The following is a 19,080-nucleotide window of genomic DNA, read 5'->3' on the forward strand; positions in this document are numbered from 1 at the left end:
TAGAGCCTGATTCGCTGTAAGACAAATGACAGGCATTGTAGGAGAAGGTAATTGGCTTGTCTTTAAAGAGCCTGGACATTATGATTGTTCACAGAGCCTCAAATCTAACCATCAAACGACAAGGATCCAGAGAACTTTGCCTTCTCTGACATGTTCCCCGTCACAGTGATTGACAGTGGGGACATCTGAATCATAGTTTGACTTGTTTCTAGAGTGTGAATTATACAATGACAGTTAGAGGTGTCAACTTTTTCTCTAGGGCATGAAGGGAACGCGGTACAGAAATCTTACAATATTTACTTACCTCTTTGTGACTGTAGGTCCTACCTGCATCTCATTTTCCTCCTGACCTCTCCCTCTGCTTCCTTTGTGCAAACAGCACATATGCAAGGTATGTAAAACTCACCATCCCTCATATTGTCCTGCTCTGTGCTAATTCTTTTTTTTAGCACCAAATAAAAGTGCTCTATATCTACTTCCTTTTGCTCATGTTGACTTTGAGAATGAAACACAGTCTGATTTCAATAAAGTAGTCATACATTTGAACCAATACTGATTACCTAGCAGTGGAAGCCCCTAATGTTAATTGGTAGCCTTTTATAAACTGCTCCTCACTACCCCTGAAGCCCGACCATTCAACAGGGTAGCCTGAGCCACAAAACCCATCAAAAACTATCAAAGAAATTACTTACATATAAGTATCAATATTTGCACAATTCAAGATGAATTGATAACGTTATTTAAAACTGTTTCACATGTCAAATTTCAGGCCATCCTGTCAAGTTTAAATTTGAAAAAAGTGCTTCCCCTCCTCCTCCTCAATCAACCACTTGGTGACTCCCGGAAACTTTAAACAGTTTGCAGGCCCTCAGTGACTCTTTTGGCCTGAACACCTTGGAAAGGAGACACAACAGTAGAGTTCAGAAACTTAACAAGATGATACACTCACCAAACATTACACTACATTGTATAGACATCAGCCTTTTCTTTTGAAATGTTTGCACAATTAAAATTGTTATTCTCTGCCAACTCAATGTGCTTCTTCCACATACCAGGCCTTTGTCAATGCCGGCTGAGAGGCAACTAACAACAAAGTACACATTAATAGAAAATAGCGAACCATCAATAAAATACATCAAATATCTTTGCAGTTATTTCCTACCCTTTAAAATGTTTAGGAATTTCTAAAGTGTAAATCTTTTTTTTTTATAAGCACTGATTCATTAAGCACATACAAGACTCAAAATAAAATAATACACTCAACATTTGTGTTGCAATATATCTCTACACCAACTAATCCTCCATTGTCTCACTGCTCATGTCTGAGCACCAGTTTTAGCCAACAGAAGATAATACATGAACTTTTTTTTTATTATTATTATTATTGTTAATGAATAAGCCAATGTTGAGAATAAAATAGTGTGTATTTAGCTGTCTTTTTACCTCTTTATTTGGAGTTGGAGGGTCATTTAATTATGGAGGTCAGACCCTCCAGCCCCACTGTAATTAGAACCCTAGTCTTTCCCTAAAGCAACTAAATGGAGTTTCGTGGATTTAAAAAAGATTTGGACCAAAGTATAAATATGTAAAGTTTTATCCTGGTGTAAGTGCCAAACTATTTCATTGCTAGGAGCAGTGACTTCATTTTACTGTAGTCCAGCATATAACCCCCATAAAACTGTAATCTGATTTTTAAAATTAGGTTTATGTACAAATAAGGTATAACGTGTCAATTAGTGTGCTTCAGAGTTGTTGGGAGGGAGATTTAGTTTCTTTAAGACATGTTCAGGCTTGCTGTTTCCAAACAACTCCCTGTGCCCAAACTCTTAAATGATTCCACAAACCTCCATCACTGAGGCCTACAGGATTTGAACAATGTGTATTTTGTGAATAATGTAATAGGGCCCACTGTGCACATTTGATTCTTCAGCCACAGGGATTGTGAGGACATTGACACCATTCAATCAACGGGCCACCAGCGATGGAATTAAAAACCAAGCTCCTGCAGGAATTATTGGACAAGGTACAGGGCCTGTCTGCCATTAAAAGCAAAATACACATGTTCAGTCAAAAAGCCCCAGATCTGACGCACTAAGCCAATATTCTCAAGGAGGGAACCTTAAATTTCTTAAAACCATAAAGATGACTGACAGTGGGAACATGTGAACGATAGTTTGACACATAAAAGGAACATGGTGTAATGATAGATCGGGGTGATGGAGGTTGGATTTAGTCAGGTTTTGACACTGTAAGAAGAAATTATTTACTACATCATAAGATTTTTTTCCCCCCATGATAGTAGCTCTAAAAAGGTACTATAGGCTGACATATGGTCATGTGAAAAAAATCGCATAAATGCTTGCACATGGATCTAGTTTTCAGAAAACGATTCAGAGGATATTTTTCAAACCTTTTCTCCCCTTGGAAGGCCAGGACAGAGGAGAGGAAATGTAGGTTATAAATAGGAATCAAAAGAACCTCCACAGTTTATTAGAAAGGGATGCCAGAGACACTGACATCTTTGAGAGTGGGAGAGCTTTTGAGCATTTTACAAGACAGGTGAAAGAAACATGTGTGTTAAATCACCGTGCTCGGCTTACTCGGGTCAACTCCACCATAAAAGAAAAGAGATTACAAAGGGAACTAATGAAGACACTGATCAAAGTCTGTAATGGTAATATGTAGCAGGTGTTTCAGCCCATGCAATCCACCCCTGCATCGCCCTCCCACCGCCACCGCCACTCCATCCGTGAAACTCTCTCATGTATTTCACATGTGCTTTGATAGGAACAATGGACAGAACATATTTCAGCACCATTCAAACTATGTTATGAGCAATCTGGTTCAACTCTTGGAGGGCAACTGTAGGTGATACACAAAGGCAGCCCGGTAGAGGCTTCGCGTTTACGGCGCACTTTCATGACCGGTGGTGAGTTGAAAAGGGCTGACGTGGTTGAAGCCCACACCGGCAGAAAAGCGGGCACCTGGATTTGAGATGCATGCGAGAGTTGAAAGAAGGTTAGCGGGACTTGAACTGGAGCACGTTCAAAGCATGATTGCTATTTTTACACATAGTCTAAGATGAAAGTGGTACTGTTTCTGATTTACAAAAAGGGGAAAGCATATGGAATAGTCATGTTGAGGACCAGCATATTTTGAAGCAAATTATATTTTAAAATCCTCGCACTAAAAAAAAAAAAAAGCAAAACGTCAAATTTCACCTGCAATATAATGCTCACTACTAGAGGTAAAAATAACAACGTGTAGCAATTGTTTTTACATGTCTGTTTTACTGTTTAATTTAACGTCACAGCCATTTTAAGGGCTGTAAAACTTAAATCCCGAATTTTAAACCCAAGCTGACCGGTCTGTCTCCGGTGCGGAACTGTGTACCGACACCGGACCCTCCGCGGTGTAACATCTGGAGCGTGCCGACGCTACTTCCGGCCGCGAGCACACATACACACACACGCACACACGCCCAGTCTGGGAGTTGTAGTTCGCGTCGCTGCGTTTTCAGCGTCTCCTCCGCGAACCTGTCGACTAAAACGCATTTAACACCGAGAACCTCGACGTTTGGGCTTTCACCTCAATGCAATAAACATCTGCTTTCGCATCCGCTGCCGCTGACGTGAGTGCAGCTCGAGCCGCTGTTCGCTCGCGCACTACAACGACCGAGGTCGCTCCTAATGAAAGCGAGGCAGTGTAAACACAACTCCAGGAACATGAAAAGATCGGGTGACAGTGAGGGGGAGAAGAGAAGAAAGGTATTGATAGCGTTTTTCTCCGTTAGGTCTGGCATATTTCTAAGCCCTGTCGCTCGCTGAATATATAATGCTCCTTGTGTGATGCTGCTGGCTGCATTTTGAAGGCTAGAAAGCCGCGAATGTCAGCGCATACCTCACCATGCCTGTTTCCTTTATTGTGTTTTCCATTTTTACCCCCCCCCCCTCACCCAGTCCGCCACAATGAAGAATTACAGTTACATTAAAATGGTACTTTTTGTGACGTAGGTACACTGCTGATAAGAGGCTGTCGGTCGCACGCAGGGCAACGTCAGGGCAGCACCCCATTTCAAGTGGAAATACAATATGAATTACAGTAGGCAGCATATTTGTGCCAAAAATATTAAAGTCATAACTATTTAATTGGTTGGCATTAAACATTTAATAAAAAAAAAAACCAAACAAAAAAACCAGAACATTGAGTTAAAGCCTAATTGGGGATGTTGATGCTGGTGTGAAGAAACACAATCAATTGTTAATTATGCAGCAGCAATGAAGCAGCTCAGTGCAACAGTAAAAACAAATAGTGAAGTTGGTGTGTAGTGTTTCTGGGGTTTGACCAGCTGCCAGGCCAGCAGTCTGCAGCTGCTTCAGGCATGAGGACAGAGTGGATGATACCTTGTGCTCTGAATGACAACCTGTCGCCTACTGTTGTCATTACTGCTCTTAAATAATACCCTCTGCTCATAGGCCAGCTGTAGGACCTGATGAGAAAGGATTTTAACACACAGGTCAGATATGAGTGTGTTTATAACCTGTGAGGACCGAGTGTTGTGTGTGCTGATGCGAGGAGCTGTGTTTCGTGCTGACCTGGGCTCAATCAGGCTTCCACATGCTCTGTAAGCATAACTTTGCGATTTGTGGCGACACAAGAGGAAGGAAAGGAATCAACTCAGCTGTGCCCAAGGCGTCCTGGGCTTTTCCACCTATAGCCACCCCTCTTAGTGTCTGTCTGTCTGCCTCTCTGTCTGTTTCCTCCTGACTTGGACGCCGTCTGCTGTGGCACATGTGTTTGGATCATGTCAGACAGCAGTGAAACTATGTAGGACGTGGTTCCTCCTGTTTATGAAAGCAGCCGTGGCGGCCAGATGAGCGGCTCAGAGAGAGAAATCATTCCAGCTGGCCCTCAGGCAGTCAGCACTGCACACACCTAATGGCTTAGCTTCCTTTCTCTGTAGATAAATATAAGGATGTGCAAAAGAAATTATAATTGTAAACTGACTGTATGACTGTAAAGCAGCCAAAGAAGGAATGGATTTTTGGCCAATCTTCATCATATCAGTGGTTGTGTAACGATACAGTTGTCACGATAACTAAAAACTTGGATATGATGGTCGCCTTATCCAGTAAGTGAGTGTGTTTGCAGTGCTGCACAAAGTGAGAGATGCACTCTGATGGGTGCACTGTCATTCTGAGTTATGGAATGCAAGCCCCGACAGATTAGTGCCAAATGAATACACAGTCTGCCCGGAAAGTCCCACCACAGCAAGTCAGTATAGCATAGACAGGTGGGATACCGTCGTCCCTCTGTCTATATATTTTTTAAGCGGAAAAGGACAGGAAATTGTTCTGCTTCCCTCTGGGCCCAGGGGGAATTAACCACACCCCAGTCATATCAGTTCACATTTATTTCATTATTTCAAATTTGAATAATTATGTTTTTCATTGCTTAGACAAGGGAATTGTTATATTTCTTGTTAAATTAGAAAAATAGTGTCTTTTTGTGCATTTGTACTTTTCCCGAGGTTATCAAGTAGCAACATCTTCATGAATTTTCTCCTTATAGTAACATCCAGCTTGCCCTCGACCCCAATGAATTGAAAACATTTCACTATATTTTGTCAGTGTTGTCATCGCAGGATGAATTTCCACTCATGCTCTGGCAAGTGTGAGAACAGAACGGACTCTGTCCCTTAACCCGATGCTCTAATGCTGTCTTTGATGCAAGCTCGCCATTTGCACAGTGATGACAAGTGCTGTGTCGAAACAGGAAGTGTGTGCGTGTGTGTGTGTGTGTGTGTGTGTGTGTGTGTGTGTGTGTGTGTGAGTGCCATGCAAAGTAATGATCACACAGGGTCACCAGATGTTGTGAGGTCCCGGGCCCGGCCGAGCCCATTGCTTAGATCAGCCTCATTGGTTTGCTCCGGTTGTGGCACCTAGTGCAAGCTGTTTAGGATATTTAATTTCTAAACACTCATTAAAATGGTTTGTGTTTCCCCTGGCGGTTCTGTTAAATTAACAACTAGCAAGGTAAAAGCTGATTATGTGGCCACACGTCCAGACATGGTTAATCAATTCTCCCCCACAAAATGTTAGCTGGTGAATTAGTGTAAAGGAAGTGATTTATGGCAACTAATGCCGACGTCCTGTCATGTCAAGCCCGATGTTTTAGCAAGAGGTGGGTGTCAGATTCAGCACATTCAGCAGCTTTGCACTCGGCCGGCCATCTTTTTCTCCCTCTGAACCCGAGCTACATGCTGCTTACTCTATTAATGAGCCAATAATGGAGAAATAGTGTTAGGTGCTGACATAAAACATGGGTATGGATACCTAAGGCAGGAAAGCACATAAGCTCCAACAGAGCTAGATTTACACCGAGTCGAACGGTAGAAGGGGAACACTCGGCATGGGGGCTCTCACAGCTTCATCAGACCCCCGCCGGTCGAGCCGTGGAAAAGCCAGAGCTCACAAAAATACGGCTGTGGCAGATAATGATACCATTACACTAATGGAGCTGGCAAATGAAGGAGAACCCAGATGCCCTGCTTTATTACCAGAGGGGGTCATTTCCTCGCTGCATTCCTAATGGCCTGAGCACACAGTATTGATCAGGCTATCACGCTGCTAAACCTCTACAGAATTACTTATCGCCGGCTCGGTGTCGATCCGCCGCGCGCCCTGCGCTGGCCTCGCCGCCGGGTGGCTGCCGCGTGTCCGGCCGGGACCCACTGGGCCGTTCACCCGGTCATGATTTAGGGCCGAGCAGGGATGGCGTCTGGGAGGTCTTCAACGGTGGGCTGGCTCGTTCAACGTGTAAAAAAAAAGGAGGCAAATGAAGCTAACAGCTTTCATTTAATTAAGGAGCGGCGATGACGTGGCGCCTCCCTCTTTATGGCCCCGCTGGCCACTGTGGAGCTGGGGAAGCTGTGAGGTTGGGTGTTGTTCTCAGTGATTGTATTGTGCTGCAAATAAGAACAGGCAGCTCTTCTGCCATCAGCAGCAGCACCAGGATGCATTGGCCTGGTTTGATTACAAAGTGCTCAGCCTATTTAACTGTTTAAAAAAAATTCCACGTGCACATTCGTTTCTTTTGGCCAGAAAATGTCCCACTTCTTGTCCTGATTACAACAGAAAACTGAAGAAAAGATTTGATAAATTAGTCACGTTGTGCATTATTTGGACATGACTGAGATTGGTGTAGCCTCGGCCCATTATCATTACAAATGAAGAGGAGGGTCAGGGTTCTTTGCCGAGGGCTTGTGACCTGTCATATTCTTGGTCTCTTTACTGGGCCCCTGTGTGCATAAGCATCCTCAGGCCACTGGAAGCGTGGCATCATAGCATCAGCAGACCTCTCTTGTCACCTCTGGCCTTGGCTAATCAAAGAGTTTACCTTAAGGGGGGCATTTAGCACTGTTCGTTAGCGCTACTCCAGTTGCCATAAAGAAGTATTTATATATTTCCATCTGAGACAACCTGTCGTAGCTAGGGAAACTAGCTATTGATCCAGATATTTAGTCATTTCTTCCCTCGTGCGCCATCAATATTGTGCAAACATTCGTCCAGGCATCCATGTGAGAGTTGACCTCAGCCCCAGCCCCCCATCTTTTTGCTCCCATTGGAGTTCGGTGATATACTATTCAGAAAAATAAAATCAATGAATGAATATGAAGTTTTGGAGTGTAATATAGTGCAAGCCCTGGGCCCCGGGTCTTTCATTGATCGGCTGCGTGAGCGTCGGAGGGGGCTGATTAGTCTGCTGCTGAGCTTTTCTTCTACATGTCTTTAGCTTGTCTTGCCTGTTTGATCTGTGCTCGTGTATTTGGATTGAAATGTTAACACATCCGTTTGGTTAGTTAAGGATTTTTTTTTTAAAATGAATTCAGCTGATATACTAAAACTGTTGCAAGGATGTCATAACTTCCATCACAGTTAAACTAATCACCCATCAGTTGCAATGCGTGTGCTGGGACATTTACAATACGCTTTTATTTGGTTTTGGTTCTATTTATCATAGAAATGTGTATGATTTCCCTGTTTGTACAGCCAGTGAGAGCTTCTTAAACACTGACATCAATGTCGGGCTGGTCGATTCTGGATAAAATGAGAGATCATGATTCTTTCCCGTGATTTTTTTTTTTCAGTATAAATGTTTGTTGCACTCATTCACCTAAAAGAGAAGGAAACACAATACAAAATACAACGATGCCTGACATAGCACAGGTGTTATGTTGAGTTCTGTTAGCCTGCCAATAAGTGTATGCAACTCTAGAGATGCACCTCCGCCAACTGCTTCCACGCAGTAATTTATTTCTGGAGATCTACAAATCAAATGCATTTTTTTAACAGCAACAGTCAGTTTAGTGGAATAATGCACGCACCTCCGAACACTCAGTAATGACACTTGTTGCTTTTATCAGCACACATTTTATTTGATCGACTTTGACAGAGTGAATTTGACACCCAACATTCATTTGTCCACGTTTGATAACCCCGTTGTCGTGTCACTCTGACATTCTTAGATATGCTTAAGAACACATGAACAAAGAAAATATAGCACACATCTTCATAATATAGTGGACATATTAAGGATAATCAAGGAAACCCCATACATTTCAGATTCATGTTTTGAATACTGACACTAGTAACACACAGATGACTAGAAACTATAGACATTTATTTTTTATTGCTGAACCACACTGATAAGATTGCATCATTTTTAAACAGTCGGCCTGCTGTACTTGCAGAAACTACAGTGTCTGGTAGTTTTCCATTTAGCTTCTCACGGTCCTGTGAGCTGCATGTAATTCTCGACGGGCACGCAGGGCTCTGCACGACACCGGCACATAGCTGAAACGCAACAGGTTCATGAATCTGACACTGAGCATGAAACCAATCCATTTCGGTTTCTTGTCTTCTCTTATTAAACACAATCTTTAAACACATATTCTCTGTGTTGGCTTTTCACCGGTGTCTCGTACTCGTTCTCACTGAGTTTGTTTCCCTTACACTGCCGTTTTATGCTGTTCTCATTAAGACGTGTGACACCACATTCATTTATTAAGGGAGCGAGTAGGAGTGCTCGCTTTGATGCAGCTGATGTCATCAATTAAAATGTGGCAGAATCAATATCATTTAGAAATGAGTTTGCATGGACGTCGCAATTTTATTTTAACACAATTGATCGTGCACCTGTAAGATACATGGTTCCGTGTTGCTTACATACTGTTATCGACAAACAGCAAAAGCGTTGGGTAACTTCTCACGATCAAGGTTCCTTCGCTTCCTGCCATCTTTTATCTCGGTCCGTGTTAAATGCAAGACATTTTAAAGGAGCATGACGTCTACATTTGGTTTGCATTTGGAAGGATATCAACCTTTAAGGCCTGCAACTGCATCCGTCTATGTGGCTAAGATGACCTGCCACTGACTGTCATATGCGAGTCCTGTACAGTTTGGTGTGACTTGACGATTAAATGTCATAGTGAGCCACATTGTATCTGAAAGAGCTGCAGAGGTTTCCTCCCCAGCTGCCGTCTACCTGTTACTGTTTGGGTACTACTGTATATTGCGTTGGGTAAGATAGTAATATTTAAGAGGCATTACAAATCACAATTCACCCTTATGTGATCATGCTTATCTTGATTTTCTCTGGATAGTACTGGCAGCCCCACTCTATACAACGTCCTTCCCTATAAATGGTGGCCTGATACTGCCGATACTTTGCCTGATGGTATGCTATGTTTGGCATTCACCGACCGGATGCTTTTCTACCGCGCAAACAGTCACTAGGATTGTCCAAACAGCCCTTGACAGCTCATGCGTCTTGACAGTCCCTACCGAGCACCTCGTATTAGTGTTGAGGCATTAGCCACACGGGTCAATGTATTCGCACACGAGGCCGCGGCGTGGCTCATGCAAACTAGCCGACCAGGTCAGCCGTCAGATTCAATGAGATTACATCGACTGTGACCTGCCCAAGTAGGGTTCATCTGTCATGCATGTGTCCCGTCACGAGAGAGACATAGAATAATCAGTTCGATCAATAGATCGTGGTGGCTCATTGGACTGGTGCTGAATAAACATGGGAATGACCCTCTCACCTCGTACACAGAGGCGAGAGCCTCCCGGGGGTTCATTAGCCACTCGAGGCTACGATCCAAGAGAGTCGTTATTTTCCATTTCTGTTTGTTTGGCATTCTTGTGTGTGTGTGTGTGTGTGTGTGTGTGTGTGTGTGTGTGTGTGTGTGTGCGTGTGCGTGTGCGTGTGTGCGTTAATGTGGGCTGTGTGTTAGCTTTGACGAGTGCATCTTTAAAGGAATGGTGGTGTGTGTTTGTACGCACATCTTGAAATGCGTCTCAAAATGACAGGACATGTATGTGGAGGCTGCTGTCGGAAAGTACGTGATACAAATCTTCCGTCGGCACCACGGATACTGGAAAGATAAACAATTGCAGCGATAAGACAAAGCGTCATCGGTAATTGATGCCACCCACTAACCAGTTGAGTTGTTGCTAATTTTAGCTTAACGCCAATAAAAAAAATGGTTTCACTATAAAAAGCCACCTGCATAGGACAGAGAAGTCTTCATGCTGTTTATTTGTGAATTTATTTTCCTTTGTAATGACTCACCTTTCCAATAAAGTAAAAGTGCCTATTGCTAACATCTGGTTTCAATGGATAGTCCAATACCCTTCATTCACAAAAGCCGCAGGAGTCCAGGTTCACAAGGCGCTGTAAATAGTAACTGTTAATTTGTACATCATAAGTTCTTTTCCATAAACGTGAGCAATGAAAGTGTGTTAAAATACCTGGCATTTGGCTCGTTGCTTTGCAGAGGCCTCAACATAGGAAGGGCCTCCTTTAGCCAAAGCCAGATTTTAGCATTGCTGTTAGCTTAGCCAGCTGGAGGTACACTTGGACTCCTCTGCTCAGCACCATTAACTAAATACCTCAAGGTATTTTGCTACTTGTAAAAACAAACATAATGTTGTGCTGTCGTTTATTAGTGTTACTTTATAGGAAGAGTATGCCAGTAATGGTGTCAGGCTCAGGGGTTCCCTTTTCTACCCTGTGAAATTGGCAAAGAACTTCGCATAACCAAAACTCACCCCTATCTTTGTCAAGCTAATAAATGGAGCATGCAAATACTGAAGCGATTGAGAAAAATCCTGTTTGGGCCTTATGCCATGCTTTGGTTAACTGCCTCCACCTGAGGATGTTCCAGCCTGCATGGAGTAGTTGTCCTGGTTATCCTGGATTCGCTTTCATGGAGGTTTTTGTATTGCCCGTTCCAGCATTTACTCTGCATCAAGTCTTTGAGAATTGTCTGCTCACTTCAGGTGGTCTGTTCATGTCTCAGTGATTCTTTCTCTGAACCCTCGCGTGTTGGTTTTTTTTCTTCATCAGTCTAACTTTTCCTTGCATATGCGAAGGAGCCACCGACAGCTTGACTGGCATGCTGTCAAACAGGCGATGCCTTTCCAATGGTGGAGCATCAGCCCTTTTCCTGAGAGCTTGTATGTGTGTGTGTGTGTGTGTGTGTGTGTGTGTGTGTGTGTGTGTGTGTGTGTGTGTGTGTGTGTGTGTGTGTGTGTGTAGAAAAAGTGGGGGTGTTGTCAGGACGTGACCGGCACACTTTGCATGTTCTCCTCGAGACAGGTGCTCCTGGGCGAGCACTGGTGCATGACAGTTGCCTTTCATCGCTGTCTTCTCTACACTTAACCCCTGACCAGCCCCCCCTCCACCCCCCCCCCCACACACACCTCCTCCTTCCTCCAGGTCCTCATCCTCGTCTCATCTCTCCTCCCTCCCGCTCTCCTCCACGTCTGACCTCTTCTCACGGCACTTCCCTGGGCCGTCCTGAGTGATGGACTGCGAAGGCTACTAGGCGGCTTGCGCTTTGTATGTGGTGGTGGTGTGGCGCGGCAGGCTTGTCACAAGCCTAACACTGTCAGGCCTCAGAAATCCAGCTGTCCAGACCGAACGGCGCACACACGCACACGCACACACACACACACACACACACACACACACACACACACACACACACACACACACACACACACACAACTTTTTGTTCAGCAGTCCGTAATTCCATCCACCAGTGCTGTCAGGCACTTGATCAAACGTGCATAAAGAAAGGAGCCCCTTGGCTGAATCCCACCCTCTCTCTTCCTATCATAATGTAGGCAGATTTTCTCTCCTCTGCCTGTTTCTTCAGCTCTGTTTATTCAGATGAGCCTGACTGAGGGGCAGCGGGTCACATCCACTTGCCTGGCTAAAACGGTCTTGAATTGAGGGTTGTCTCCAGTGAGATGGAGAGAGAAAAAACACAAGGAGGGGTTAGGAAGGGCTGCCGAGCGGTCGTGTCAGGGCTGTTTTCGGGGCTGTGTGTGTATTTGTGCGTGTGTGTGTGTGTGTCTATGTGTGTGCCATGGCAGGGGTAGGGATGAGGGAGTTTGAGGGTTCAGTTGTCAACCCCTGTGTCGTGCTTGCCCTGGCCCTGTTATGTATAGGGCATCCACTGTCATTTGTTTCAGGACTGTCTGAAGTGGAGTGAGCCACAGAAGCATAAAAAGCAGTCAGCACACTGCGAGCCTCGACGTACCACGCGTTCACTTAAAAAGTACAAACTGCAGGAACTAATCCCTTATTAATTTACCACAGCAAACTTTGTGTCTTATCTAGTTTGTTTTTCAGAGATTTGTTTTCGGGTTGGCTTCTGAACCTCCATGATTACTGTGTTTATTCAAGATGGAGACAGATCCTTATGCTTTCCGCAGCACAAAGTGTTGTGTTGTTTTGCCCTTTGTTCTTGGAGCTTCATTGTGTTAGGTGAAGTAGGTGGATTAAAGTCATTCTCAAAGTAAACTTTGGGGAAGACATAGACTGTGTAAGCTTTTGGTTTTCATACAGTCATTCTGTACTTCTGAGTTTTCTGAAGTTTATTCCACCGTGTGTGTGCTCTTGTATCTGTGTTTGTCAGTGTAGGTGTACTGTATGTGTGTGTTTCATCTGACATGCATCTCCCACATTCTTCCCACTAAAGTAAATGGTTAAGACTCCTTAAACTTGTTGTTGGAGTGTCAGTGAAGACATGAGCACCGCGCGCGCCATGAGCTTAATCCAACAACAGCCCGTCTGCCATACTGTACACCCGCTATCTGTGAGCGAGTGGACCCCTTCCTTCGCAGCCATTGTCATATATAAGGGGCATTGTCACATATGAGATGGACTCATGTAAATGCGGTGACAAGCGAGTGTCTCGACTGACTGACAGCACAGAGGGATTGGGCTAATCTGAGTGACTGATTTGAGGCGCGCAGCGGCTCGGTTGTCCCCATAACTCCTGAGAAATAGACAGCTTCAGCAGAGTTATCTGTGTTTGTAAGTCCTTCTGCTGCGCTGGGATGACAATAGGGATTAGTGCCAAGGTTCTTTAAACTGTTTTTTTTTTTATTTTTTTTTTTATTTTTTTTGGGAGGGGGGGAGAGAGGGTCTCTTATCGGTGTCTCGGCAGGATGCTGCCGCAGCCAGTTTTCCTTGACTGTCAATTAAAGAGGGGATCATTAACTTCAAGGGTATAAATGTTCTAACACTGGTATTACGTTGGGAAGCTAAGTCGCTGACAGATGTTCCAACTTTAATTCTCCACTTGTTTTTTTGTCCTTTAATTAATTTATGTATCACTATTCGGGTTTTAAATATTTTTTCCCCCTGTCTGCTCTTTGTTAGCCTGTAATCTCAGTTACCATGGTAGTCGCAAAGACGATTGGGCCTTGTCACTCGCCTGTGTTTCTTATGTGGTTCAATCAGCTAATGTATTCAATATCATCCAAACTGAAAGGTAAACAGTATCTAATGGCGCATGTGTTCCTGCATTGCCTCGGTGTAGCCCGGAGGCGCTGGGCGGGAGTAGAACAGCATGTCTGCATCTAGTTCTTCAGGCTTTTCACAAGGACCCAACTACTTAGAAATGGCGCTTGATAAAAACAAAACGAGCACAGCTTGCATCTCTGTACATGTGCGGTTCTTTGGGAGGTAAACAAAAGTAGTGTACTACTTTGGGGTTTTTCTTTTGGAAGCTTTGCTGGCGGTTGTGAAGCACGAGTGTGACAGCTGCGCTTGAGATTTCCAGGCATGGCGGTGACGCAGTGAGGTGTATACTGTAGGTAGCCGCGTGGAGAAAGAAAGGAAAACCAGCGGAGGAGAGACGTTAAGGGGAGCGGCAGAGAGATAGGCGCCAGAGACTGCTAATGGGCAAACTCTCTTCATCCACTGCAACTGCCATCACCACCACCACCACCCTGTTCTTTTATGACAGCTCTCTTCCTTTGTTCTCACCGTCGGCCCACTCTCTGCTGGGGATTCGTGACAAGTTTTCACGGGCTGATCAAACGCCACGGTGACACCTGATTAGGATATAGCGCATGTTTACAGTCGTGCATGGCGAGGACCCCCCCCTTCTCAGACAGCAAGGGAGACTTCACCTTGACTAATTAAATTTGCACCTGCAATGCCAGCTGTGACAGCCACTGGAGGGCTGCATTTATTTATGTCACTCCATACATACTTCCCGGGACGTTTATGGAGGCTGAGTTTGCACTAGCTCGTCTGTTTACTCTCAAGTGTGGGTTTTCTCCATCGGCCATCTTGTGTGTTTATATTTGCCGTGATGCAGGGGAGGTGGATTAGTCCTCCGCCATAGAGACAGGTGATTGTACCTGCAGTTGCGCAGCCACTGTTGAATGGCAATGAAGGGGGGTGGGGGGGTGGGGGGGTGGATGTGCAAGCTCACAAAATCCTAACGTATGCAAAGGTGTGTATTCCTGTGTGTAATGTCGTGGCTTTCAAGACAACATTTTTACTTGCATATTTTGACAGCATGATTTTTATATCCAGATACACTTTTTTGTAAACTTTTGCTTGAACGTTTCTGTTTTTTAAAGTTAAATGCAAAGTTACAAATGACACATTTCTGACATTTCGATGGAAAAAATAATAACTTTTAAGCAGTGTCATAATGTTTAGTGTGACATTTTATTTGCGTCAGCTCCGCATGCTCAAAACCAATTTAATTCTCTATTATCTCTTGAAGCCTTTAGACCTTATTCTGAAAGGGTTGTGAACCCTTGTTTAGAATAATGAGATGTGTGTGCTCCTTGCTCAACATGTGTTGTGAATTTAATCATGCATTAATGTGCATACACACTGTATGCAGGGTTAGTACATGATCTGCCTCTCAGAGCATGCAGGTGTGTGTGTGTGTGTGTGTGTGTGTGTGTGTGCGTGTGCGTGTGCGTGTGTGTGTGTGTGTGTGCGTGCGTGTATCTATCTAAATCAGTGTTGAGAGTGTAAAAGGCCACAGCTGAAGTGAGGAGGACATCAGTCACCCAATAGCAGGAGACAGGGCCTGGTAATTTGTGGCTCTGCCCCCCCACCCCCGCACCTCCCCTTCTCTCTCTCACTCTCTCACTCTATTTCTCTCTCTCTCATCACACCCCCATCCTGCCTCCCCAGCCTCAAATTGACCAGGCTCGACTGCTGGTCATGCTGTATTACATGGGTTAGATGAAGTAATTATTTCTAGGCCACTGACTACAAGCAAGATTAATAGTTTTTGAAACGGCCATAATGGAGGGCTGACCCGCCGTGACATAAGCATTATTTCAAGCTCACCTCCACTCTCATCCCTCTCACCTCTGGGCACTGGCAGAGTGTGATTTATACTTGGGCTAATGAGGGGAGGGGACCTAGGAGCCCAGGGCCACCGGTCTACCAGTGCAGTGTTACAGGCATGCTCCCTTAACTGTACAGACAGTGGGATCGCCGGAGGAGGGCTGGTGGGGCGTTCGCTTGTGTTTTAGAAATAGAAAATGTGCTCTTTTTATTTAAATGTTTCACCTAATCTTGATATTTTACATGAAACTTCAACAGTTTAGGTTGTTCTTTGGAAAACAATCAAGCTCGCTGAGATTTCCCTTAAAGAGCAAAACATGTGTTGTTGATATTGAGTCCCTCCGCGCTGTGCTGCTTCATCCGTTCGCCCCCTCACCCCCCTGCGATGCTCTGGAGCCTCAAAGATCAGAGAAGCTGGGAAGTTGTCACTAGGTGGCACTTGGACATCATGTTATCAGATGCTCTCTCCCCTCCAAGTCCACCTCCCTCTTCTTCCTCCCTTTCCACCCCTCAATGCTAAGTACACCTCTGATGTCAGGGTGTTTTATTTTTATTGGATGAGGGGCAGTGTGTAATGCATTCACCTCCGTTCCAGCCAGCTGTTAAATGCCCCGGAACATGGTCCAGCCAGGGTCCGCCCCGTTAACCCCTCTGATTGGCTGTAATAATTAGCAGAAGTGAACAGTAACTATGGCACCCAGTGAGGTGTTTGGGACAGCTTGATACATAAGTGACAGGTCTGCAGTGACTTGGGTCTGGCCCAACCTGCCCACGACCCTCCCGACTCGGGGTTGTATTGTATTTTGAGCTTTAATATTAACTCTTAACTTAAACACATGCATGCTGTGTGGCATCAGCAATTACATTTTCAAATGGCTGGGTTTGTAAACCTCCAGGATGTTAATCTGTCACCATTGAGGCTACTGGGAAGAGTGAAAAGAGGATTAAGCTATTCAATTCCTGGTAGAATATTTCCCTTTGTTCGGAATGAGTGAACGAAAAATAAATAAAGAAATGAGGTGGCTTCTCAAGCAAGACAAGTGCCGTCTGCTTCACTTCAGGATTTGGCTAATGCCATTATAGCAAACTTGTCTGCCTCAGGATTCCAGGAACACGGACGGACCGTGATCGTGTAAACAACCACAGATGATATTCAGGCCCTTCATTCAATATTTATCTGAGGTCACATCATAACGCCCGTTTATCTGGGTCAAAGACGACATGAGATAGAATTAGACCAGTACTACATGTGCAGTCCACATCTGTTTAGAGCCATGTGTTTTTCTAGTGGCTTAGGCGGTTGTCAGGATTTAAACTTAGGCCACTGCTCCAGCTTGTTAATAATAGCATGTGCAACAATCAGCGTTAGCAAATAGGTCAACAGATAATTCAAGAGGCTATTCTGATTCCTGGTTGGAAAAACATGATATAGTTGATAAGGGAAAAGTATGGATAGGCAACGCATGTCGTCCTTGGACATTTTGAAACAGACAACATGCTTTCTTTTTTGATGTGTTTTATGATCTGATATGTTTTCCTTTAAGATAGCTGGCTCTATGTGTCGTGTGCGAATGTGACACGCGGCTGAGGCGATGGTAAAGTATCCTTCAAGTGTTTTGTCAAGCAACCTACTCTATTAAATCTTATGTTTAGCATAACGGTTATAATATACCACATGATAATTGCCACAGCTGTCCGCCAATCAGGCGCAGCACCCCAGTCTTAGCCCCTCGTTTACCCTTGACTCCCAGCCCCTCGGGTCGGGTTGCACATCATCTTTATCCCAGATGAAGTACCAGACTCGGCGGTGTCAGAAGATGATCTAATATGGGGCCGAAAGGACACAGAGCTGGGAAATCATCGTCATTTGAAGAGGTTGCTTGTCACAGGATGGGTTTGATCAGCCCGTGCTGCGGTACAGAGAGCCGGGTCTTTGCACTGTCTAACAGTGGTACTGGATTAGAGACACAAGCCACTTCGACTGTGATCAGTCACTCACACATGGAGACACGCGGCAGGAATGAAATCCTCCTTGCACACTTCATCCACATCATGTACAGGCTTCTTTGTCAAAGCCTACTGTATGGAAATGAGGAACACTGCTGTTGACAATGATAGTACATGCCAGTTTTTCTTCTTTTTTTTTTTTTTTTTGAAGCAATTTTTGAGACTTTATTCTGGTGTACAGCTGCAGTAATACAGGTGCTGTGTTAGAGTGAGATGCAATACCAGGGTGTGTTGGTCTATAGAGCTGCCTGACCAGCCCGAATCCCACTGATCTGTGACATGTTGAGACAATGGCAGTGTGTGTGAAGAGTCTGGCTCTACACCCCTCAGACACTGCGTATCGCTAAGTGCTATTGAATTGTTTACTGTCACAAATCACAGACGTTTCAATGACCAGGTGCGACCACCGTACACCCACTCATCTATCTGTCCATCTGCTCCGCCCTGAGCGATGTGTTGGTCTACTGGGCTCCGAGCAGCGTAGCGCCAGCCTCTGGAGCTGGGGATTTTAAACGCCCCACCTGATTATCGATCGCTTTTGCCTCGCTGAGCCAGCAGAGAAACAGAGGGAGAGTGAAAGAAGGCGAGATTCAGAGGGGAAGGGCAATCTGATGGCCCCTCGGTCCTTTGGTCCTCAGGTCTGTCCTTGACACTGCCTGTGGGACAGGCCTGGAGGACGCTTCTTGTCCTCGCTTGCAAGCCCTGCATCCAGCCCTTACGGCTAGCCGGCCCTCCCCATGGGGAAGCTGCAAGCTGCACTTTGCACAGACGTATTGATTTTTTTTCGGAGGGGCAGGAAAAGTGTGGCTGGATGGTGCGAGCGAAAGAGGGAGGGAGGGGGGAATGGGGAAATCAAGGGAGCTTTCTAAAGCACTGACTTCTCCTTGACTGCACCTCGAGACGCGACAACCCTGTTAGAACAACTCAGTGGCCCTGGTGCCCCGCTGAAAACTGCTAATCACAGTCTTTCAATCAACGCTCTCCTTCCCCTCTTCTCTTCTCCTCCCTCCATCCCTCTCCCTTCCTCATTTTCTCACTCGTTCCCCTGACTTTCCCCTGACTGAACTGGACCCAGACTGAATACCAAGGGACTGTGTCTGCATTAAAACCGGCCATTCCACATGGAAAACAGCTGACCTCATGAAAGCATGTTGTAATTTGAAGGTGAAAACTAAAAAGCTTTTCTCGATCGACATAATCTTAATGGAAACATTATGGCCTGGCCGCAAACTAACAATTAGGGAAAAATGGCAAACGGCTCTTTGCGTATCAATGGTGCTAGTCAAGGGTTCATAGACGCGGGACATTGTCTCTTTTGTGACGGCACGGCTGCTGGTTTAAATCCTGGAGAAGGGTGTAAAACTCAAGATGTCCTTGAACAAGACT

General features: G+C 44.9%; 1 protein-coding gene across 1 annotated transcript in view; it reads left to right on the top strand.

Moving 5' to 3' along the window:
* The first annotated feature begins 3,602 nt into the window (after positions 1–3,602).
* fto (FTO alpha-ketoglutarate dependent dioxygenase) overlaps positions 3,603–19,080 on the top strand; it is a 120,125-nt gene continuing 104,647 nt past the window's right edge. The window contains exon 1 of the mRNA XM_069173866.1: positions 3,603–3,767. Coding sequence (XP_069029967.1) covers positions 3,690–3,767 — 78 coding nt within the window. The 5' untranslated portion in view covers positions 3,603–3,689. The remainder of the gene's footprint in view (positions 3,768–19,080) is intronic.

This window comes from Embiotoca jacksoni, unplaced genomic scaffold (genome assembly GCF_022577435.1).
Source record: "Embiotoca jacksoni isolate LCO1_2020_lvr unplaced genomic scaffold, fEmbJac1.0.p SCAF_6, whole genome shotgun sequence".
NCBI classification, from domain to species: domain Eukaryota; kingdom Metazoa; phylum Chordata; class Actinopteri; family Embiotocidae; genus Embiotoca; species Embiotoca jacksoni.